We start from the raw sequence: 24,754 nt of genomic DNA, 5'->3' as shown, positions 1-24,754 counted from the left end.
ATGTCAATGCTGTTAGCCTATCGAAGCCAGCTGTACAAACGAGGCGGAAAAACTCAAAAGAAACAGATAAAACAGAGAGTGACGCTTGCATTTTGCGCCACACAAAAAAGAAAGCAAAATTAAAATATTTATATTTTTAATTAGACTAAATTTTGGAAATAGTGAATCAAAAATCGCTGCCAATATGCCGCGCACCAAGATAACAAAGAACTCGAAACGGAACCGCGAGGCCGCCAATCGCGAGGAGAAGATACGCATATACGAATTAAAAATGGATTCCGTGCTAATGAGCATCGACGATCTGGAGCAGCGCTACAATGCAATGGTCGATACGCAGCTGCAGGCCGTCACCTTGCGCCTGCAATCGGAGTTGCGCGAAATGAAAATGGGCGACTTCCTGGAAATACTGCCCAACTTGGAGCACTTTGGCGACTTCAAGGCCAGCGATCAGACGCAGCATCTGGGCTCGCAGTCCATGTACAGCAATACAACAAATGGCGGCGACGTCGCCGGCGGCAGCAGCACCAACTGCGCAGCTGTAACTGCAGCGGCCAGCAGTCGCAATGACGAAGGTATTTATTTGTTGTTGTTTTAGTTTCAATGTTTTTCTCTTTGCTTTTTGGTGGCGCGGTCTCTAACCTCTGCTTTAATCTTCTACTAATTCTAACATTTTTGTCATCATTTACACACACAAACTTGCACATCCGCGCACACACATACAACCACATCCACATCTTCGTCGCATTTGCTGGTGCACACTCTATTTAGGCTACCTTACAGAGGACAGCAGCCTGGGCGGCGCCGTCAGCTGCAGCAGCGCCAGCACCCTGTCCGCATACACGGGCTCCATGCTGCGTTCGGCCAAGGCCATGCGCACACCCGGACCGCTGCACTCGGCGCGTGCGCGCCGCGAACGTCGCAGTCGCTCGGCCTGCGGCAGCGTCATACCCAAGGTGCTGGGCAATACAAGCACAGCCATTGCCGCCGGCAGCAGCAACAGCATCATCGTCCCGAATGGCCATCGCAATTCGCGCAGCAAGATGCGCACTCCAATGGCCACACGACCAAAGGCCATCAGTGCCGATCGTACGCCGCGCATGCTGAAGAAGCGCAACACATCGCCCAGCACGCCGCCAATGGCCTTCCTGCGCTGGCCCAAGCCCGGCGAGGTGGCGCTCTCCAAATACGGCAGTCCCATTGTGGCTCAGGTGTAAGTAATGTCGTCTCCACCCTCTTGTATGTCTGCGTAGTCCACTAACTAAATTCCAATTCCCTTTTCTTACAGCATGCCCGATAAATTTGCGAATGTGAATATACCCATACGCAATGGCGTATTATCGCTGCGGCCCAAGAAACTGGCCGAGGTGAAAGCAGAGCTGCTGGAGAATCTGGATGAGGACACTCTAAATCAGATCCGCACATTGCACGAAAGCTTGCAATTGATTGTGAATACGGCCAACAAGGCTGCCCTCAAATAACCCATGCAGCTCGTCGTCATCTTAAATCAATCCAAAACTACATATAGATATATGTTCGCTATCCATATACAATACGTATTTTATGTTCGTTTAGTTTGTTAAGTTCAGTTTCCCATATTTCAATTGTTTTTAAAGTGTATTTATAAATTAAGTTGTCTCAAGTTAATAAAATTTTCAATGCTCGAACGCAGCAGGCGCAGAATCCTCAACTAAACTAAACTAAAACTGAAATCGAGAACGGGGGATTTTCCGATCATTTATTTCTATTCGTCTCGAGATGACACGCACTAAAGTAGCCAAACGCAATCGCCAGCAGCTGCGCGAAGAGGCGGAACGCGAGGATCAGCTGCGAATGGCGCAAATGAAGCTCGACTCGGCGCTGGAGAAGATCGATGAGCTAGGCAAGCGCACCATGCAGCAGGTGCACAATCAGCTGCAGCTCATCGTGGCGCGCACACATGACCACGTGCTCCACATGAAGTGGAGCGACTTTCTGCACCTAAATCTTCAGCACTTTGAGGACTATCGTCTGGGTGAGTAGCTGCCGTTGGCTCGAATCATGTACAGCTCTTTTATGCCCTGAACCCCCATCGACAAGTGGACATGTAACGGACAGAAGGATAAAGTATATACATACATTTTTGATCAGGCTAACTACCCGAGTCGATTTAGCGTCGATCTTAGCACCTATAAAAGCTAAAGACTTGAAAAGGTTAGGTCTTTCCCCTTTTTTGTTCGCGATTCAAATCAACACATAATACATCTATACGACTATCCCCTACTCAGGCACTCATAGAGTATTCTGACTTGTTTCAACATTCTTTTCTCCTTGCAGCCGCTCCACCCAAAACGCGCAGCCAGTCGACCGCACGCAGCAGCCGTCTGCGCACACCGCAGCCTCAGATGCCACCGTTGACACGGCTCCAGGTGCAGTCCGTGGATCGGGCTGTGCCGCAGCGTGCTGATCTGCCAAGTATGGCGCTCCTGCGCTGGCCCAAGCCCGGCGAGCTGGCGCTCTCCACCGGCGGCAGTCCGCTCGCCGTGCAAACGTGAGACTTGAACTTATCTAATACTAATATCATCAATCACTTCACTCACCCTCTTCCTGCCGTCCGTTCGCAGTTTTCCCGAGCGCTGTGCCAATGTCCAAATACCCACCAAGGCGGGCGTGCTCAAGCTGAAGCCGCAGAAGCTCTCGGAGGTGAAGCGCGAGGTGCTCAAGCAGCTGGACTCGGCTACTCTGAACCAGATCAAAACTCTCAACTCCAATCTGCACATGATTGTGGACATGGCCAACAAGCTGGGCAAATTCTAAGCGCAACTCCAATTCTTGTTCTTCATCTTATTTCGTTAATATTTTATTTAGTCTTTTTCATTTTCTCATTTTCAATGTTGTTTTTGTTTTTGTTTTTGTTTTCAAACATTAAGTGTACGTGTGTTGATGTTGCCTGTGTTGCTGTTGTTGTTGTTGTTGTTGTTGCAATTTCATTGTATATTTAATTTATAATTAATAAATTTAAGTATTCATAGATTTGTAAGTACAAACATAAACGTAGCGCACATAATATTAATTCTTAGTATTTTCTTTTTCTTTTTGTTTTTTTTTTTTTTTTCATGTAAATTCATTTTGTTTGAATTTTGTAAATTCCAAAAATCTCCATTTACACATGTACAATTATTAATTAATTAATTACTTAAAAAATTAATGCCATTAAGCTTAGTTGTTTTTTGTTTTTTTTTTTTTCTTTTTTTCTTTTTGCATAACAAATATTTTCTGAAAATTGTTTTTATAATTCTTTTTCGCTTGTGAAACTTTCTCTTTTTATATAATATGCAACTGCCTGTGGGTGTGTGTGAGTGTGTGTATTTGTTTAGTACATAGAAATACAATACATAGCAAAAAGGTACATAGACTTATATAAAATATGTCTGAATTATTTATTACGTAATAGTTTTTGTTTTTCGTTTGAATAGAGTGTGTAAGAGGGAAAAAGACAACATATATAAACAGTGACAGTGACAGTGACAGTGACAGTGACAGTGAACGAACAGTGACAAGTGACAATAACACAAATATAACATTTAACATCTATGTGGCTTGCATTTGGTATTTAACTGTATCATTTATTTCATTTATTTATTGATTCTTCTCCTATTGTTTGTATTTCATAGACAATTGCTTATACAGTGAAAGAAAGAAACGTTTAATATAAATCAACATAGGCAAAGAGAATATACAGAATATATAATAATACACATAAATACATATGTATGTCAATGTGCCTAACAGGTTAATACTTAGTATATACTAGATGCATATGTAGATGATTTGAACTGAAGTTTGCTCGAAATTAAAACTGATCTCATTCCCATGTACGTGTATATACTACATATATATATATAGTTGTATATACCTTATCGAATGCCTACCAAAAACTAACCTAACGTAAATCAGTTAACTTGATCTCCAACTAATCCTAAAGCCAAACTCTCGACACTTACCCTCGAATCTGGTTACCTGTTCGAACTACTTGCTCCTCTTCTTTTCGTTTTTGCATTCAGTTTTGTTTCCGTTATCTTTTGTTTTCTTTCTTTAAACACAGCCAATCAACAATAGATCCTCCCAGCTTGTCCGATACAAAATCTATATACATATAAATATGTATGTATGTATAGCAGCAGAAATAATAAATGTTAAATGTTCATAATTCAATTGTAGGTGTGTTGCTCTCTAATCTTTGCCTTGCCTAAGTATTCCAGAGTGTGTGTGTGTGTGTGTGGGAGAGAGAGTGATTATAATGTGTATAAATATCTAATCTTCTATTTGAAAGTATTTGTGGTTATTCATGAATTTCTTGTTCTTCTTGTTTATACAAAATTGTGCTATAATTTGTTTGTTTTTCTTTCACTATTTTTCCATTTGTTAATAACTATTTAGGCTGCTGTTTTAGAATTTGTTATAACGTTTTTTAAATGCTAATGTTTATTCATATATATATATATAATTTTGTTTGCTTTGTATTAGTTGTTTTTGGGCACTACTTATTACGGTTCAGGGCTTCATTTTGTAATTATAATAAATAGTTTTTTTTTTTTTTTTTTTGTATTTTATATATATATATATATTTGTTTAACAATTTGTGGTTGTTTGTTGTAGGCTGATGCACGGGTACAGGGCGTTGCATTTTGTATTTGTTGTTATTTAATAATTTATTTCATTTTTATTTGGTACAAATTTATGGTACTAGGTTGCAAAAAGAGAGAATAAAACTATATACAGATCTAAAAGGAAAATATATCATTAATAAACCAAATGGAATTGTTAAAAAGTTGAATTTCGTATGTACAACAATTTTCATTACTTTAACTTATATAAGTGCTTGTAACTTATTTCTATATATATATATTTATGTATATTTTTATATATATAGTTATGTATAAAAATGGAATTTGTGAAATTTAATTTTTTTTACTGTATAATTCGTAGCTAGCTTTATGTGTATTATTTTTATGAAATCAATTTTTATTATGCAAATGGAATTATTTTTCTTTTTGTAAATATTTGTTTGTTCAATATATATATAATTTATTATATATATATATGTTTGGTTTATGTATAACTATTTCAGTAATTTCGTATATATATATAATTTGGTATGCTTATAAATTAATTAATTTCATTAAATGCTTAAATTCATTAATGCACTTTATATGTACTTTTTGTGTGTGTATGTGTGTGAAATTTGCTATAATCGTTTGCCAAGTTGCTTATATATATAAATATATATGTATATGTAAATATATACGTATGCAATTAAACCTAACTTGCATTATTCAAACCTATACTTAAATGCAGTATACTTGTGTATATATATTATATATATATATATATATGTATATATGAATCTTTTTTCTTGTTTATCTGTTTGAGGTCTTATTCGAGCACAAATCATAACTTCGATGACAACCAGGGACCTACAGCTATCAATAATCTGTTTATATCATCCCTTTGAGGTCTTATTCGAGTGTAGATCAAAACTTAGATGACAGCCAAAGGCCTTCATTTATTAATAACTTATTTATAATACCCTTGCGAGCATTATTAGATAATCTGCCCATTCAATTAGACACCAAAACATTCATTAATAGTGATGTTCGATAGAATTTAGTGGGTGAAATTGTTTAAGACATAGACATGGAATAAAATACTTAATTTAATTGAATCAAATAACTGCAAGGATATATATTCACACAAATATGTATGTATAGCACTTGCTATACTTCCACTTCCACTTTAATTTAATTGCATTAGATGTAGCCTCTTAAAATAACTGAAATTCAACTAATTATTCACGTAACTTAAATTACCCCAATGTATTTGTATGTGAAATTTGAAATATATATGTATGTATATATTATATATAATATATGTACAAATAATTGTATTAACATTAATTTCATTATACTTGATTTTCATTAATTTATGTATAAATTTGTATGTTTATTATAGGTTTTCCATTTTTGAACTTAACGAGAGGTATTTCTATTTTCCCAAGTGTTTAATATCGCCATTTGTTTACGCACATTTACATTATTTTTAATTTTTGTTAATTTCATTTTGTATTACTTATCGTTGTTGTTGGTGTAGTTGTTTTCTCAGCATCATAATTTGTTAAGTGAACAAAAAATAATAATGATAAAAGAAATATATATAAATAAATGCACACTTTCCCATTTTTGTTTGTTTTTTATTTTTATATATTGTATATAAATTTTTATTTAGGATCTGTTTGCATTTTAAACATGTTTAATAAAATTAAAAAAACTATATTTAATATATATATATGTATAATAATATTTATATGTATAATTTTGTATAGCTTTTGTTTTGTTTGTTTTTTTTTTCGTGTTTTAAAATAATGTTTATAACGATTGAACCCAACTACAGTTTTACAGAATTACAAAAAATCAAAAATCAATAAACATAATAATAATAATTATACAATAAAAATTTGAGAAACTAAACAACGTTCTCTCGCAATAAAGTTGAAGAAATTGTGATATGCTACATAATATGTAAAGATGATAATATATATATATATAATAATTAAAAAATATTGTGTATGTTATCGTTAAAACGTTCGTTACAAATTAGTTTAAACAAAAACCTGTAAAATAGCCTTCACATTGAATCGCCACGTCGACTTTTGTGCAGTGCGCGCGCGCTTTTCTAACTGCTCGTTAAAAGCATACAAATTAATTAATTAATTCACTAAATTATCAATTACAATTTCGTAAATAATATATGTATATATATATTAGATATATGTAAAGTATATGTATAAAAAAGTGAAAAATATATTTACAATTACACAATTAGAGTGCAGCTCAAAATTAAATAGCATAACAAATATAGATATAACTAAATGTTGTTAAAAAATTGAATTGAATATGCCAAATAATTGTCGTTGATGTTCAGATTGAAATGAAATCGGGCGTATGCACATATATAAATATACATATATGTATATAAAGTATAGAAAACATTTGGAAATAGAATCGAACAAAAATCGTATAGAATGTTGTCTGGCTGGGACAGGTTCTATAGCAACAAATATTACCAACATTAGTATACGTAAAGATTTAACAAATTATCACACTGAAAAAAATCCAACACTAATTTTAATTGTATAAGTATACCCATATATATTACTATATATATATGTATATGTATACATCTGTATAAATGTGTGTGCTATATGCTTAAATAGTTCGTTCAAATTGTATACGTTTTATCATTGTTTGTTTGTTTGTTTGTTAGTCATTTAAGTTAATCGTAACACTAATGCCGTTATAATTTAAAGCCGATCTCGCTTGTTTGTATAAATATATATACATATACATATACACATACATATACATACATGTATATATTTGTATAATTACATCTTTAGTGTTATACTTATATCCATAATAAACAACAGCTTGAAACGTTGCGTGCATGTACACGTATATATATGTATATATACATATGTATACATATATAGTATATATAATTTTTTGTTTTTTTTTTTGTATGTATAGCATCTTAGCCTACGCTTTATGTTTTAACGTAATAAATATGTTCTTTTTTTTCTCTTGTATAATTTTTAGCAGCTTTTCAAAATATTTAACTATAGCTTGTTATTTTATACATAATTTGTTGTTGTTATTTTTCCTTTACGAGGTTCTCATTTTTTTTGTTTTTTTTTTTTTGTTTTTTGTTATGCATTACAATTAATATTTGCTAGTGTTAATAATAAATATACATTTAATATATTTTAACGTTTTGGCTTATCGTATAGTGCAGCTAATATAATTTAAATTTAACATTTACACATTCCTAGACGTTCGTTCGCTGTTGCTTAAACTTTGTTGCAAGCCTTGTGAAATGCTGCGATTTCCTTTTAATTTAATTTAATTTAATTTAAATTTAATTTATTTAGTTTTCTTCTCTTTGAAAGGAAAAACGTTCTGAGAGCCTTAAATGCGTTTGAAGAACATAAATTGTTGCCGTTGTTGTGGTTATTATTTAGAAGTTGTTGTTGTTGTTGTTGTTCTTGAGTCCTTGAATTGTGGTTTAGGTGCCTTAGGGTCACCTCGATGCGCTGCTTGTGAAGAAGTCCGCTGTGAGCATTTTAAAAGAGAAACTCAATTGAGATTTGGAACTTGATCAAATCTATTTATATTCTCTACTTACGCGTCTCGAAGCTAAAGCCTAGCGTTGGGTCTGGCGGCGTATTGAGCATTGGATTACCGCTGTTGCCGCTGCCTGTGGGCGTGGCATTGCCCATGGAATTTGTACTATTACCGCTACCGCCGCCACCTCCGATCATTGGTCCCTGCTGCAACGGACTCTGCGGCGTCTGACCTCGCTGTGCCACGCCCGCACCGCCTACGCCAACGCCAACGCCCACGCCGCCACCTGTCGCAGCCGCCGCCGCTTGATGAGCGCGCACACTGACAACGGCGCGCAGCTCCTGCTTGACAAAGTCCGAGTTGACATTTCCACCAGTCACGCCTCCACCGACGCCGCCGCCCCCATTGCCAGCTGCAAGAATTGAAGAAATTTATAGAATTAGACTAGATAATCGTAGGCCAGACCAATGCACATATTTTGCACCCACAACAAAAAAGGTTTTTAGTCACAATTATTGTTGAACTTAACTAGACATGGAACATAAATAAATACACAACAGACAACAGAATACAACATATACATAAATATATATAGATATATATAGAACAAAAATGTTATACATAAAATATAAATAATAAATATAAAATCATATCAAATAATATGCAACACTTAGGTATGGAGACTGGTTCTGTTCAGGGGTTGGGGCTTGGGATTGGGGTTGCAAATGGGGGTTGCACAGATATATATAGTATATATACACTATACTATGCGGCAGGGGTTTCTTAATTATAATTAAACGTAACATTTATAATATTTATCAGCTATTCAGTTGGACTTAGTTTTGCTTATATATTTTTATTATATTATGCATGTTTTTATAACATCAAATTGTATATTGCTTTTAATTGAATTTGATTATTTTTTGTTCATTAATTTAAAAAAAAAATAAATAAATTTGTCGAGACTTTTAGCCTAAAGCTGTAAATAATTTAAGAACTACTAATTCATTATTTTATTTTTATTCAATTGAAATTATTTATTTTGAATAATTTCTTGATTATTATTATTATTTTTTTACTCAATGTAAATTACAAATTAATGGTTTGCAGCTTCCTATATATTTGTATTCTGAATGGTTTGTCTAATTTAATATTATTATTATTGTTTTTTTTTTTTTTTTTTTTTTGTGTTAACAAATATATAGTATGTATTTCATTTAATTTAAATTTAAAAAATTTTGTAATTTTGTGTTCATTATAAAATAAAATAAAATAAATTTGTCCAGACTTGTAGCTTAAAACTGTAAATGATTTAATAGCTACTAATTCATTATTTATTTATTTTATTTAAATTATTTATCTTAAATAATTTACGATTTTTTTTATTTTTTTTGCTGTCCAACTGAATCTTCTGCATAAATATATTTGTATATAATAAATAAAAACATTTATAAATACTAAACATAAACAATTTATATATAACCATATATAAATAAATTCTTTGCCCATTTATCTCATATATTTTCGACTTGGTTTTTGGATTTTTCTGGCTATGTAAGAGTCTAAAGTCTTTACACGGAGGGTTAATACAGTGGGGTGCAGCGCCTAATGACTACCCGTTACATATATATATACAGATCTATGCCTAGGTTATATACAAAGATCATTTAGATATACTTATGTGTGTGGCACAGTTATACAAATACACGTAAATGTGGTTAGGCAAGAGATGTTGTGTTCGAGGAGGCCCAAGGATATATTATGATATTTTTTTTTTTGTTATGTAACTTTTTTTAGTCTTTTCTTTTTATGTACATAAATGTGTGTATAAGAGTGTAGTGTGTGAGTGTGTATGTGTGTGGGTGTGTGAGCGAGTGCTTTGGGCTTCGCTTATTTATATACACAATGATTAGCTCGAATTTCGTATTATATATACAATATAGATATTGTTCATATGTATGCATGACATGTGATTACAGCGAGCGAGCGAGCAGAGCGAGATTTATATATATATATTGATATAGTGTGTGTGTGTGAGATATAGAGGAGAGAGATTGAAAGAGAGAGAGAGAGAGTTCAGGTGTGAGCACACGGCTTACCGGTCTGCGCTCGACCATAGAAATCATTCGCCTGCTGCGCCTGACCGTACGCAGCGAGTGCTGCATAACCACCGCCGCCAACGCCACCGACACCGCCGCCGCCGCCGCCGCCACCCAGCCCAATGATGCCGTTGCCACCGCCACTGCCCATTCCGCCCACGCCCATCATGGCCGGATGGGGGGACATGTTCAGTCCGTTCATCAGTTGTTGTTGTTGCTGCTGGTGTTGGTGTTGTTGCTGTTGTTGCTGTTGTTGTTGACTGGCGGCGGCAGCCCCATTATCATTGTGGTTGTTGTGGTTGCTGTTGTTGTTGCCACTGTTGTTGTTGTTGTTGTTGTGGTTGTTGCCTGGCGACAAACCGAAACGCGTTGAGCCTGTTTCGGTTAAGCGTTTGATTTGTTTGGCTTTGGTTAAAAACTAGTCAAATATTAACAATGTCTGTGTGTGTGTGTGTGTGTGAAACGGTGTGGGTATGCGTGTGTGTGTGTGTATTTGTGGTGTGAAGCTCTTTATGTATTGATATTTAGTACAGTAATTAGGGCAAGCGGCATTTTGTGAACTGGTTCACGCTGCATTGTGTTCTAAATTGTGATTTGGACGCCTCCTAAGGTTACAACTTCGTTGAGCTGGAACTAGTTACGCTTTTCATGAACAACTAGTTCATATAAATTATTAATTATCTTGTCATTGTAAAAGCGTTTTTATTTGTGTGCATTTTTGGTACCAGTTATTAACTTAGGGTATGTGAACTAGTTCATTTTTTAAAATACATTATTTATAGTCACTTGAACTAGTTTCGTTCAAGTAAATATATATTTATCCATGTCTAAAACTAGTTCCAACATCAAATAAATAATTTTTTTTAAATAATAAGTTCTGAACTAGTTTATATGTGAGACTAGTTCCAGTTGAACGCATTCTTATGTTTTGAAATAATTCACTAATAAATTAAGTTAGTTAAACTTGTATTGAACTAGTTCCGACAGAGAACTAGAGTTGTATTTCTGGAACCTTTGACATTAAATTGTTTTGCCTAGAAGAAATGAACTAATTGCCATGACTAGTTCCGCCTACAGCTGGAATTTACTAAATTTTCAGGGGCACACGGTAGAGAGATCAACTAAGACTACACCTAAACGTCTTGCAGACACGCCTCATCTGCCGCGCAGACTCTGCCACGGGAAACGCTCCGCTCAGGACGTGCTTTACTCACCTGGCAAATGCTGTGTGGCCTGCGGCACGCTCGCCTGCCGCTGGAGGCGTTGCAGCTGCTGTTGCTGGAACGCATTGACCGCCGCATTGTTACCGTAGGGCGATTGCGGGCCGCCGCCAAAGCTTAGACCCACGCCCGGTCCGCTGCTGCCGTCGGGTGTGCTTCCGCCGCCGCCAGCCTGAGCCTGAAAGGAGTTCTGCCGCTGCAGTGCCGCCGCCGCCGCCACAGCTGCAGCGTTGCTGCCAACGGGTCCGACGGCGCCGGGCGAGTTGAGGCCGCGTCGCTGCTGGTTCTGCTGCTGCTGCTGTTGCTGCTGCTGCTGCTGCTGATACTGACGCGCAGGATAGTTGCTCTGGATATCACGAAAGGACATTAGCGGCGCTTCATTGGGCAGTGCGAATTCTTTGCTACTCACCTGCAGCTGCGCAATGAGCAGGGGATTATTGTGCTGCTGCAGTGAGCGTCCAGCATTGCCGGCTGGCAGCGGCCCACCCGGGCCCCCGACAGCACCACCGCCAGCACCGCCCGGTCCCGGATTGCCGCCAGCCGAGGGCCACTGCTGCGGACTGTTCTGCATGCCAGGCGACTGCAGGCCGGAGCCGCTGCCAAACGGCGTATTAGAACGTCCACCATCACCAGCCTGCTGCTGCTGCTGCTGTTGCTGTTGCAGGTAGGCCAACTGTTGCTGCTGCTGCGTCGTCTGCTGCTGCTGTGGCGACAATCGCTGCGCGTTTTGAGCAAACTGCGCCGCATAGACTGCAAAGGCAAAGAAATAAATTAGTCAGCATTGATCTCAATTGATTCTCCCTCATCTCGATTCTTCAAACCTTGATTTGGCTGCGGACTGTAGGGCGCACTGCGTCCTGGACTGAGTTGTTGCTGCATTAGAGTCTGCGCAAAGTTCGGACTCAGCTGAGCATCCGCTGGCAGATTGGTCCTCGAGAGCGACACATTCGGGGCCACAGTAGTGTTGAGCAATGAGCCAATGTTGTTGATGCCCGCATTGATGCCAGCTGCAAAGGAAGAAGAAGAAGAAGAGATATGGTTGATGATCAATATTCATATTGGAATTGAATTTTATATTATATATTTCGGTCCACTCACTGGCATTTTCGGGCACCAGCAGCTGTTGGTTCTGCTGCTGCTGCAACAGTCGCTCCTTTTGCTGCTGCTGGCGCATGTTGCGCATCTGCTGAGTGGGCAGCACCACACTGCCCCCGGGCGTGGCCACTGCATTCATGGGCCCGCGACCCCGCACCGAGTACATGGGCGGCGGACGCTGAAAGCCCTGATTGCGCATTGTCTCCAGCATCTGTTGCTGGCGCATCAAATGCTGCTGTTGCTGTTGCTGGGACTGCTGCTGTGGCTGATGTTGCTGCTGCTGTTGCTGCTGCTGCTGCTGTTGATGCAGCACCAACATGCTGGGATAGGCAGGCGGTTGCAAATGCTGCTGACGTTGCTGTTGCTGCTGCTGCTGTTGCTGCTGCTGTTGTTGTTGTTGCTGCAAATGCTGCTGTTGCTGCTGCGACATGAGCAAATGCTTGTTCATCACACCAAAGTTGGCTATTTCCACATCGAGCATCAGCGACTTTTGTATGTCGCTGATGGCCGAAGCCTCTGAGGGAGCCGCGGGCACAATGGGCCTATCATCCATATCGTCCATGGCGTCCATAACGCTGTCCAGCAGCTTGGACAGCTCCGGATCGGGTATTGAGGTAGTTGCTGTGGTCGCCAGCTGCTGCTGCTGCTGCTGCTGCTGCAGTTGCTGCTGCTGTTGTTGCTGTTGTTGCTGCTGCTGTTGCTGGTATGCCAGCTGCTGCTGCTGCTGCTGGCTGAGGTAGACATCGTTTTGCTGTGGTGTTGACTGTTGCTGCTGATGTTGCAGGTGGTGTTGTTGCTGCTGTTGCTGCTGCTGCTGATGTTGCTGTTGCTGCTGCTGCTTACGCACACGACTATTAGCCGCTGCTGCCTTAGGACCCGCACTGCCAGCACTTATCAAGTTGCCCGGCGCAGCGAGTGAGCTGCTCACATTGTTCACCGTGGAGCTAGTGATGTCCGGCAACGTTTTCACCAACGGCTGCTCCGGATTCGGTGCCTTGGGCAACTTTGGCGGATTCTGCAGCAGTTTCGCGAGCATTTTGTTTTGGCTGCACAGCTTGCTGGGCTTGTCCTCGGAACGCTTGGCCGAGATGTCGTCGTCGGGCTCGTTCAGCGAACGCTTGCGGCTCATCGCCGGATCACTTTGGATTTTGAGCATGCGCTTGAGATCCTCGCTGCTCATATTGCCGCCACCGCCGGAGCCGCTGCCGCCGAGCATGCCATGCCCGCTGCCATGGCTGCCGCCATCGTCCTTCTGCAGCTGCCGCATCAGTTCGCTTTGCCGCGCATTGTTCAGCAGGCCGGAGCCACCGGAACCACCCGTGCCACTGCTGCCATCATCCTCCTCGCTCTTCTCGTTCAACAGCTGCAACCAGAGACGCCAATTAGTCATATTATAAATTCGGAAATCTGTAATCTGTTCAGCACTCACCTTAAGCAGCATCGGGTTCTGTGAGTTGCCCGCCTTCTGCAGCAACGAGGCGTTCGGGCCAACACGACCCATCGAGCCAAACAAGCCCAGCTGACTCCCCTGGCCACCCATTTTGTAGCTGCCCGCCGGACCACCAATTGGACCCAGATTTAGCTTATCATCCTCGCCGCACTCCTGCTTAAAGTACTGCAAGATGAACCATAGTTATAATATAGATATAGTAGACATAGAATGATATGGAAGCTAGCTCAATGAGCTGCTGATTTATATAGACTGATTACGTATGTAAGTATTCGTATGTTTCTATTCAAAAAACTAGTTTGAAGTGAATTGACTCATTGAACGGTAGCAGTTGTTCAGTTATTTGGAACTAGGAATTTTTCATGGCAAATGATTCAATATCTAAACTTATTTTAAACTAGTTGATTAGCTATATTTATAGTTTCATATAAATCAACAGTTCATATATTAAACGGGACTCGGTCATAACATATGTATGATAGGCATTGTTAAAGAAATAACTAGTTCATAAGAATTTTATGGTCTTAAAGGCAAATAGTAAAAGAAAGAAATGGAAAAAGTTATTCAACCATAAACTTTTCTTATTATTTAAAGCGAAAACTGGAGAAGTTGACAAGTCCGTATTTAAAGGAACATATGATCTTTTAATACATATGAGGATTTCTTTTCATATAATTTTTGTAGGAATTCGTGTACAAATTTAAAGAGCTTGGCATAAAAGAAGCATCCAATATTAGTCAAGTTAAGTTTAAGTTTCTTTACAAATTTTTATAGAACTGTGGTTATCTCTAGGAGGAAGTTGGTCAGGAAGTTAGTCATGAGATTTTCTTTGGTTATAATATGTTTTTTTAAATATCAGATATCAATTTGGGATATTATTTCGAACGATTTGATTTGATTTGTTCAGTGTTGCCTTCAAATTTATATAAATTGATAGTAACTAACAGGTGATTCATTATTGATTGATTCATGATTGAATGTGCATTGAATTATTGAATATTCAATGAATAACAGATGAAGGACTCACCTTTTCCTCATCACCAAGGCCACCGCTGCCCAGGCCACTGGCTGATTTGGTTAGCAGATGACGCAGTCGTTCCGATGATTCCTGCGGAACTGTTTGCTGTTGTTGCTGCTGCTGCTGCTGCTGCTGCTGTTGATGCTGTTGTTGTTGCTGTTGGCTCAGCAGCAGACCGCCAACGCCGTTCGGCAGACCTCCGCCTATGAGTGCATTGTTGTTGCTGTTGCTGGCATTGGTGTTGCTGCTGCCTTGCTGCTGCTGCTGCTGTTGCTCCTTGTCCGGCTTGGTGTCCGCCGGATCGTAAGAGTGAAAATTGAAACCGTAACTGCCGCCGGCCCCGGCGCTTGCATTCGATTGCGGCGAGGGCAAACTGGCTGCCGAATGTGACGACAATTGGTAGGGCGTCGCTGGCGAGGCGCATACGGCCGGACTGAAGCCATGGCCCGAGGGCGGACGCGGCGTACTCACGGGCGTCGCAACAGATGCCCGCGAATTGGGACGCGAATCGGACCAGCCGCCCACCCCACCGCTGGGATCCATGTCGAACGAGGAATGTGCAATATCAAACTCAAACGCATCGCTGCCATAGAACGAATGCTCCCCGGGCGCCGGCGAAGCGGTGAACGCATTCACCAGCGTTGCCGCCGATGAGTTGGCCGAGGAGCCGCTGGCGTTGCTCAGGCGCTGCTGCATGCCGCTGCCATTGATGATGGCCGAGGTCATCAGCGGCCCGCCCACATTTGTGGTTTGTGTGTTGCTGCTACTGCTACTGCTGTTGTTGTTGTTGTTGCTGCCGCTGTTGTTGTTGTTGTGCTGTCCACCGCCAACAAGGCCGCCCAACAGGTTGGTGGGCAACAGCGCAGACGCCGCCGAGGATGTGGAGGAGCTATGCCCCAGCGCTTCCATCGAGAGCGTATTCACCAGCGAATTGGCCAGCGAGGCGCCCGGCGACATGGCGCACATTTGACTCAGACCTAAACCACCACCACCACCACCAACACCACCAGCTGCACCACCACCACCGATGCCAACACCGCCCGCTCCCGTATTATTGCTATTCATATCGTTCTCCGAATTGAGCAGCGTCTGCACGGACATTATGAAATCACTCTCGCCCGGCGTCTGATTGAGAAACAGTCTCGAATTGGCCTTCACATGCACATAGACATCGGGCGCACCGAGGCGCAGCCGAAATGGACGTGATATAACATTCGATATGGAGCCACCGCTGGCGGGACCGCCGACCGAGCTGCCCGGCGAATGCACCGATGCCGATGAGTCTTGGATATCGCGCAAGTGCGACTTGAGCGTCGATAGATCGTGCGGATGGCATAGATCCTGCCAGAGGCGACCCACCCACGACTGCAGATGCTGCTTGAATGGCTCGCGCAGCGCCGTCGCATCCAGGCTGAGTATTTTCCCATGGCCGTCCAGCTTGAAGGTCATCTGCTCGATGGGCTGCTGATGCACATGCTGCTGCATATTGATCTCCAGCGGCGACTCGTCCTCCGGCCTGGTGATCAGGCACAGCACTGAGCTGCTCGCATCGGCGTCATCTGCAAATGCAACAGGTTTAGTTCAATAGTTCCAAGATTTATCTATGAAATGAACCATAATCCAGGTTTAAGCATTGCTTAAACTCTAATGCATTGAAGATCATTTTATTGCCCAAACTTTTGATACTACTTGTCCTTTTTTCCTTATTTCTAGTTTAAGACTCAGAAGATCGAATAGTCTATACTCTATTTCAATATTTCTATAGTAGATATTTATTTATTTGTTTCTCATAATATCTTTTCTGTTTAATCGATCTTTCCTAGAGAAATTAGAGACTTATTTCTTTGTGCAATGTTGCATCATTTCAATAGGTATATCATATATAGACATATTGCACAAGACAGCATTATTTATTATGTATATTATTAAGTTTTGCAAGAAATGCATTCTAATAGTATATATTGTCCATTAGTAATAAATAATATGTATCTCTCTTATCATTAATTCTTCATATACTTTAAATAAACTATGAATTGATTTGGCTTTAGTGGTAACACTAATATGGATTAGATTTACGGTTAAATTGAATTATTTCCCACTATTTTCTTACTTCCCCTGAGATAAATTATATGTCTATTTTATTTTCGATTAAATATTGTCTAATTTTTATCCCTTTCTATACTTCAAATAAAGTACAAATAAAATGATGTATATTCTTTTATCTTTTATCCTACCCTATATCATTTTTAGCTGTCTTCGCAAGTCGTTTTCTTTTGATTTCGTATGATTGATAATTGATCAATTTTTCTAAATGCTTCTCTCACTATTCCCGAATGAGTTTAACTTTAAGATACATGGAAAGATCACCAGAATTTTTACCCATTCACGTATATTTTACTCCCTCTCCATATCGCCCTTGTAATACATATATTTTTGTATTTGTATCCCTAGTCTACGAAATCATTTCGCATTTAAGCAATACCCAAACCCAGACTTGCCATAGCTCTCAAGGACTCACCCTTCACTGGCGCCGCTATCAATACGACCTCTTCATACTTGTCCTGGTGTCCGGACGGCCTCAGCGGCTTCTGGTCCATGGCATCGCAGTTGGAGGAGGTCTGTGTGGCCGGTCGTGTATCCTTGACTAGCATGCGCACCTTGGTGGAGATGCTGCGCTTGGATTTGGATGCTCCACCAATATTGGCGCCTGGTCCCGTGCCAGCGCCGTTGCCAGCACTGGAACTGGAATTGGAACCAGCCGATTGCTGTGACGCATTGCCATTGTTCAGCTCATCGAGATCACCCCAGCCGCCCATTGAGCCGGCTCCACCGCTGCCGCCGCCGCCGCCACCACCTCCAGGTCCACCTCCTCCGCTGGCACTGCTGCTGCTGTACATGTTGTTTATGATCGGCTCCAGTTTGGCGTGATCCCCCGCATAGAGGTATCGGTAGAGAGGCTGGTGGAAGAGCTCCTGCTTCTCATAGCCGATCAGTTCGCGTATGTTCTGCGTGCAGGACTCAATGATGCCGTTAGCGTTCACCTGCAGCAGCACCCAGCCGACGGAGCTAATGTAATGCTCGAGCGCTTCAAAGTAAGCGGATATTTCAGGCACTTGACCGTTCAGCAGCGATGGCTCTGGCAATGGTGGCTCTGTTGATGAGACTTCGCCCTGTTGCACAGGGTGTATCGAGCAGTTGTCGGTGGCGCAGCGTGTGCAGCGCGTTGAGGTTGCTTGTGGTTTGTGGCTATTGTTGTTGTTGTTGTTATTAGTATTATTATTGTTATTATTATTATTATTGTTATTGTTGTTGTTGGTCGTTGTTGTGGAGTTGTTGTTATTGGTAGATGTTGAGGATATATCACGGCTTTGGCCTTTGTCACAAATATCACGATACTGTAAATTATGATAAGAGAAAACAAATTGAATTAAACCTGTTTTTAAATGGTTTGATTTTAAATGTAATTATTTTAATAACGATGATAAGTTATGAAATTAAATTTCAAGTTATGTATCTTAAAATAATTTATATTATAATATTTAAATGTTTAATGGGTATCTTATCAAATTTTACTTGTATTAATATATACTAAATATATTTGATATATTTATACATATTTAAAAGAATATATTTTTAAAATATATTCTTTATTAATAATTCTTTTATTAATTCACATTCACTCAACGCGACTGCAACTCTATTTCCAAATTAAATGTTTACCATGCGGAAGTATTTTCGACAAAGCTCATTTTATGTATTACAGCAAAAACGAAAAAAACGCAAAAACAAAAAACACACACAAAAAACACAACGGAACAACAGTACAATAACAAAATTGAGCTACACTCGAAATAATTATTATAGCCCGCTTCGCGATCAACAACGTTCCCTCGCTTGCTGTTGTTTTTGTTCTCGCAAAGCTTTCTGGCGCGAGCAGTCGAAAAAGGAGAGCGAGCCAAAAGCTCGCATTGGTCATCGTGCGTCGGCGTCGCGCTCTCAGCGTGTTTACACAGTGAAGTGCAATAAACCGCATTTCATCTCATTTCTTCGCTGGGCAAGTGTGTGCTTATAGATATGTATGCATGTGTGTGTGTGTGTGTGTGTATTATATTTTTACTCCGCCACGCAAATTTTTGCGCGCGCGTTTGAGATTTGAGTCATTGACACAGGCGAAACACTCACACACAGATACGCACACACACACACACACATGCGCGAATGCGCGCACAGCATAATCACAACAACAGAAGTCAACAAGAAAGAGAACTCCCAATGAAAGCGCAATAATATTGTTGTTGTTACTGTTTGATTTGAAAAGTCTTAAGACGCAGTTCGAACGCATTGAAATTTCACAATTTTCACAACACACTCAAGGTCAATCAACTTGAACGACGCATGTCAATGGCTCCATCCATTCACTCACTCACTCACTTTTATTGTATTGCATTTATATATGTACATATTTATGTACATGTGCATGTAAATAAAGTAGTTTAGTTTTAGTGCCGAATTACTCACTATCAAAAATGTGAACGAGAGAGGCAAAAGCAATAAAAAATCACAGAAACGTTGCGCACACTCAGCACTGTCACAAAGTTGCCGAAATACTAAACACACATTTTTTGATGCAATTGTATTATTGTATTAAAAAAATAAAAGAAGAAGAAGCAGAGAACCCGAAAACACGGCAAAAATATACGAATACTACTACAACAAAGAAGGCAAAAGCTGACGAAGCTCTGCTCTCTATCTGACGCTCTCACGCTGTGTGCGCTGGCTGCTGTTGTTCTTGTTGTTATTGCTGTTGCTTGCTCTCCAGACATTTGTTTACCGGCTCACGTGTGAATGCGTAAATGTGTTTGTATGACAGTGGCTGTGTGTCGCTGTGTGTGTGTGTGTGTGTGTGCGAGCGTGTGCGTGTGTGTTTTGTTATCACCCATTGCCTTTGCACCTTGTGTGAGAGGGCGGCGAAGAAACTGCTGGCTGTAGCTACTGCTGCTGCTATTGTTGTTGTTGTTGTTGTTGCTGTTGTTCTTGTTGCTATTTTAGCTGCTCTTACTGTTGCAAACAAATAAATAATAACAAAAAGAAATATGAAATTGCCAAGTGCGACGTCATCGCCAAAAAACAAACGCAGTTCGTTGATCTGCGAGTGCAATCGGCCAGAGCGCAGAGCGAGCTTTTACTTCTTTTTGTTTGGAAGGAAGCTCGCATCTGTGTCAGTGAGTACAATTGTATACGCCTGCGTTTGTGTATATGTCGGTATATGTTTGTGTGCGCCAGCCAACCAGGAAAAGTTGCTCAAGCAACGGGCATAAAACAAATTCTTTTTTTTTTTTTTCGGGGTGAAGGCACTCCGAAAATATCAGTCAAATGATAAAATAAACAACAACAAGAACAACACAAACCGGGGCATGCAATGACGAATATGTCTAAAACGTGTCTGGACTTTTTGTTCTTTATATGCACGAGTGTGCGTGTGTTTTTTTTTGCGGGCTTTGGCCTGTTGCTTCAATTGATCGCATCAGGTAATGTGCGAATTTTGAGAGAGCTTCGAATAAAAAAACAAAAAAACGCAGATGCATAGCAAAGTAAAGCAGACAAACACAACAACAACAGAAAGCAAGCCAAAAGCCGAAACAGATCCCAGCACAATAAAAGGGGTAAATACCATCTGCGTATGGCAAAACAATGAGAGCGTCTCGTTTTCACAATCAAAATAAAGTTGTGGATGGCTGAGGGAAGTGTCGCCAGCAATCCGAAATTAATGAACAACCAACTGTGCTCTAATGATAAACTTGCAGCAATATTTCCTTAAAATAATAATAATAATAATAATTGATAGCTCTCTTTTAAGCGCTATTGCTATAATTATTTTCAATCACAATGTTTTCCAGTAATTTCTAGGTGGAACGCAGGTAACACACTAAAGTTGCCAAAAAATGATGTAGAATGGAATCGAGCCTCACACTTACACGCACACACTTTTACTCGCTCTCGCACACACACACACACACTACTCTCTTTTACGTTCTCACTCACTCTCGGCTAACAGCTGAGTGAAAATGGTGACAGACAGCAGCGAGAATTGAATTGACTAAGCCCGGGCGCAAGCAGCGCTTCCAGCTCTCCATGCGCTACTGAGTCGAACTTAAGCCGCCGTCAGGCCAATGGAATGGCGAAATAGGCGAACAAAACAGAAAAGCAACTGAGACTAGAGGTCGGCGTTGAATTAGCTCAGAATATGCAATGGCTTTCCGAATAGGTGGAAGCGGAGTTGTTGTGAAGCTTGCGCTGGCAATATGTGTGAAGGTTAAAGCTTAAGATTTCATGTGAATTATTTAAGCAAATCTTTAGAGCTTCAATTACAATTGAAGCACTAAAATTAAAGTGCAAATATTTAAGTAAATGTAAAATATTTAATTTAAATTATATTTATCTTCTTGGTATATACATATATAGATTAGAAAAAAAAAATTGAAATATTTAAGACAATATGCAGAATAAAAAATAAATAAATAAATAAAAAATAAAATAAAAAATTAAATAAAACCTCAAATCAAGTAATATGTTTCATTAAAAAAAAATTAAATAAAATACTTATAAAAATAAAATAAAAAGTTAAAGCCTCATCACATTTAATCCACATAGTAAATATTTCATGGTTATTCGTTTGACTAAAAGCTTTTCGGCTTTATTATGTTAAATTCAATATTTATTTAGCTGGCTCACTTAATAATTTCAAATTAGCTTGGCTCGCATAGCTTCCGCATCAGACCGACATTTAATTGAATTTATATATTATTAATTTGTCACTTTGTGGAGGGAATACCCCTAATTGGTAGACAGCTATATATGCTAACCCCTACTAATTGCATTAGCTTACAAGCTGCACAGTTAATAAAATTATTATGTATTATGTATTTTATTTTTACTTTGTTGTTTTTTGCCTTTTTTTTTTGTTTTTTTTTTTTTTTCGTTGAATTTTGTTTTTGAAGTTCGGCAAAGCGTGGCGCTTGTGATTTGCATAATAAAGTGCTTAGGCTACCTGAATTCAATAAAAGAAATACTCACACACACACACAAAGAACAGAGAGAGCGAGAGAGAGTGTGAGCGAGAGAGAGAGGGCAAAAGCACAAGCCTAAAATAACATGACGAGAATGCGCCGCGTATCGCTGTCAATGGAAACATAAATAAATTTATGTAAATTGAATAAAAATATTAATTAAATTCCTCTTGCAGACCAGCAAAATACAAAAAGCGAAAAAGAAAAAAACAAAAAAAAAAAAACAAATAAAAACGTTGTAGTCGGGCATTATCGACTGCAGTTTACTCATTCACGGCCCAAACGTTGCCAAATTAATTTTTGGCATTTTTGTTTTTTAATTTCTTACTTTTATCGAGGGCATTCCCAATTTCTAATCTCTGGCTTCAATGCGGGCAGTCGGTCGACATTGCACAAAACCCATATACTCATTTCATTTTCGTGAATGAGTATAAAAAAACAAAGTAAAATAAAATTACGTCAGTCGAAAAGTCTCTGTGGGTTCCATAGCTGCTCTCTCTTTTACTCCTCGCCTCTCTCTCTGTCGCTCGCCCGCTGTAATCTAGCTATCTCTCTCTCTTTCTCTCTCAGTGCCTGTGTTTCATGCGTATTATTATTTTAATCTTCTTTGCGGTTTGAAAATAATTGCTTTTTAATTGAAACGCGGGTGTCGCCAAAATAGCAAAAGACAAGAACAACAACAACAAAAACAGAACTGCATAGAAATTACATTGGGGATTTGTCTATCCTAATTGATCATTAGTTATTCCGGTCAGAGGCCCAGGGTTCACGTCGCTTGCTCCACGACAACTTGTTCAACATTTTGCTTATTAGTTTTGTTTGATGAGTTTTTTGATTGATTGTCAAAGTTGTTGTTGCTGTTGTTGTTGCCGTTGTTAGTTTTGCATAATAACCCAAGCCATCTTCTTGAGTTTGACTTACCGTTCGAACCACTTGATTTAATATCGCCGCCTTATCCGGTTTCGTTGATGTCATATCTCCACGCTTATTGAGCTGCAGAAACTCGGAGAGCTGCTCAATGTAATTGTTTTCCATTTCCCGACGTCGCTTCTCATTGTTGCATTTGTTTATTTGTGATTGCGGCTGTGAAACGAAAATTGTTTAAGAAAAGTGCTATAAATTAAAGAGTTTTATTATATTAAGTTTATTCTATTTATTATATTTATTTGTGCAAAAACTTTATTGAAGTGAACTGAAAATGTTTGGATTAATCTTTGTACTTATAAAAGCTTTCTAAGAGTTAAATCGAGTCTGTTAAAAGCTCTCCTCGGAAAGTACAGACTACATATGTTTCTATTTATATATGTACATACTAGCTGGCCCGGCTAACGTTGCAATGCCCTATCCATTATTTCTAGGTAACAAATTGTTGCAAGCTATGTTGTTCAGGTTGGGATACACTCTGATTAATTTATTAATCGGATTTTCATTCAAGCACCTTGTGGTAAACGACATTCTTGGTTTTTGGTCAGGTGCAAGAACAAATAATGCGGATGGTTTGCCAACAGGTGAGCATGCCACGTACAATTGACCATGAGAAAAACACGCATTTTCTAGATTGAGGCCACAAATAGTGATTTGTTGATCGTCGTGGCGAAGGCAGGACGAGTCGGGAATTGAATTCGTTTTAACTCAAAGGGCATATCTGTTGGGATCATCCAAATCCTAGGAATAAGAACTTCATCTTTAAATTTTCCTTGAGTATCGACGCGTGAATCACATTGCTCATCAGTTTTCTTATCACTAAACGCGTTCCATTGCACAGTTTTGGTTGGTTTAAATTTCTTAGCATGATAACTACCGAGCCAACCTTTAGTTGTAATTAATGGCTTCTTCGTTTGTTACACAGTCGATAGATTTGAATGCATACAGAGTACCAACAAATTGCTCGCTCACTTAAACATTTAGTATTTTTGTGGAAAGCAATGATATTCGGAAATAATTTGTTGATAAGCTCATCTTTTAATGAGACGAAATGGCAAAAATGTTGAGGAAATCAAATCAAGCCACTTGATTCGTCAACAGGATTACGGCCATTACCGATATTCAGCAATTGCTTCGAGAAATCATCAGCAGATAGATCGCTCAACAATGCAACTCTCATATTTACAGGCAGTTGAAGTTTGGTTACAAATCGCCACAGATATGATGCTTAGAACCATTTCTTATTGCGGTTTCACGGACTGCCTCTCTTTGAGAAGCACGAATTAGGGCCCTTATTTGCTGGGTACTCACGCGGCGCTTTTCTCGGGCGATTTCTCGTTCTTCGTCAGATAATTGACTCGCGATATTCCGTTTCCTAGATCTTCTAGGACGCGGCATTTTTATTAATAGTAATACTGAATATGCCCTCGCTTAAAACCACATAAAGCAATCGAGAAATATAAATATAAAAAAATTACACAAATTTATGTTTGACACACACAAATATCTGAACTTTCGAGATATTTAGCTTCTGTATTTTTATCAAATGTGCTTTTCTTTTAAATAGTCAGGTTCGCCTGAGGCTGTGCCGTAGACTGACTGACTACATTTGTTTATTTACTTCTATACTATTGTATAACATGAGAGGAGGACCGAAAACTGTCACTGTTATCAAGCCTACTGAGTATCAATGGAAATTTAAATCTTTAGGGAAAAAAAACGCGT

The 24,754-nt window shown here is 39.4% G+C and overlaps 3 protein-coding genes across 5 annotated transcripts in view; 2 read left to right on the top strand and 1 right to left on the bottom strand.

Moving 5' to 3' along the window:
* On the top strand, nucleotides 1–1,664 carry borr (borealin-related). 2 transcript variants are annotated; one of them, XM_030387433.2, is made up of 3 exons: nucleotides 1–572; nucleotides 781–1,210; nucleotides 1,286–1,664. In XM_030387433.2, the coding sequence occupies exons 1-3, from the start codon at nucleotides 185–187 to the stop codon at nucleotides 1,476–1,478; spliced, it is 1,011 nt and encodes a 336-aa protein (XP_030243293.1). In that variant the 5' UTR covers nucleotides 1–184; the 3' UTR covers nucleotides 1,479–1,664. The 2 variants fall into 2 exon arrangements, with proteins under 2 accessions (XP_030243293.1, XP_030243292.1); XM_030387432.2 differs by having other exon boundaries at nucleotides 3–572; nucleotides 769–1,210.
* A 70-nt stretch (nucleotides 1,665–1,734) lies between these two features.
* aust (australin) lies at nucleotides 1,735–3,171 on the top strand. Its single transcript, XM_089256861.1, has 3 exons — nucleotides 1,735–2,011; nucleotides 2,314–2,527; nucleotides 2,601–3,171. The coding sequence occupies exons 1-3, from the start codon at nucleotides 1,756–1,758 to the stop codon at nucleotides 2,791–2,793; spliced, it is 663 nt and encodes a 220-aa protein (XP_089112987.1). The 5' UTR covers nucleotides 1,735–1,755; the 3' UTR covers nucleotides 2,794–3,171.
* Nucleotides 3,172–3,631: 460 nt separating this feature from the next.
* The window catches only part of tai (basic helix-loop-helix family member taiman), a 115,547-nt gene continuing 94,424 nt past the window's right edge, over nucleotides 3,632–24,754 (bottom strand). Inside the window, exons 4-14 of one of the 2 annotated variants that reach the window (XM_089256805.1) lie at nucleotides 23,027–23,188; nucleotides 17,557–18,433; nucleotides 15,048–16,597; nucleotides 14,000–14,185; nucleotides 12,574–13,933; nucleotides 12,297–12,482; nucleotides 11,885–12,225; nucleotides 11,470–11,821; nucleotides 10,256–10,630; nucleotides 8,218–8,568; nucleotides 3,632–8,144 (exon numbers count right to left, since the gene is read on the bottom strand). In XM_089256805.1, coding sequence (XP_089112931.1) covers nucleotides 8,113–8,144; nucleotides 8,218–8,568; nucleotides 10,256–10,630; nucleotides 11,470–11,821; nucleotides 11,885–12,225; nucleotides 12,297–12,482; nucleotides 12,574–13,933; nucleotides 14,000–14,185; nucleotides 15,048–16,597; nucleotides 17,557–18,433; nucleotides 23,027–23,188 — 5,772 coding nt within the window. In that variant the 3' untranslated portion in view covers nucleotides 3,632–8,112. Of the gene's footprint in view, nucleotides 8,145–8,217; nucleotides 8,569–10,255; nucleotides 10,631–11,469; nucleotides 12,226–12,296; nucleotides 12,483–12,573; nucleotides 13,934–13,999; nucleotides 14,186–15,047; nucleotides 16,598–17,556; nucleotides 18,434–23,026; nucleotides 23,189–24,754 lie in introns of both variants that reach the window. The other variant, XM_089256804.1, reaches the window with a different exon arrangement.

Source organism: Drosophila navojoa, chromosome 3 (assembly GCF_054131105.1).
Source record: "Drosophila navojoa isolate 15081-1374.11 chromosome 3, UAZ_NAV_1.0, whole genome shotgun sequence".
Classification (NCBI taxonomy): Eukaryota; Metazoa; Arthropoda; class Insecta; order Diptera; family Drosophilidae; genus Drosophila; species Drosophila navojoa.
Note: the sequence above shows the minus strand (reverse complement) of the source record. Positions and strands in the feature narration are given on the sequence as shown.

What these genes read in the sequence shown, in the direction of transcription:
- borr (XM_030387432.2), top strand. Translation starts at nt 185, where the DNA reads ATGCCGCGCACCAAGATAACAAAGAACTCGAAACGGAACCGCGAGGCC. An exon ending in CAGCAGTCGCAATGACGAAG is followed by an intron (nt 573 to 768) that starts GTATTTATTTGT and finishes CACTCTATTTAG; the next exon opens with GCTACCTTACAGAGGACAGC. An exon ending in AGTCCCATTGTGGCTCAGGT is followed by an intron (nt 1,211 to 1,285) that starts GTAAGTAATGTC and finishes CTTTTCTTACAG; the next exon opens with CATGCCCGATAAATTTGCGA.
- aust (XM_089256861.1), top strand. Translation starts at nt 1,756, where the DNA reads ATGACACGCACTAAAGTAGCCAAACGCAATCGCCAGCAGCTGCGCGAA. An exon ending in CTTTGAGGACTATCGTCTGG is followed by an intron (nt 2,012 to 2,313) that starts GTGAGTAGCTGC and finishes TTCTCCTTGCAG; the next exon opens with CCGCTCCACCCAAAACGCGC. An exon ending in AGTCCGCTCGCCGTGCAAAC is followed by an intron (nt 2,528 to 2,600) that starts GTGAGACTTGAA and finishes GTCCGTTCGCAG; the next exon opens with TTTTCCCGAGCGCTGTGCCA.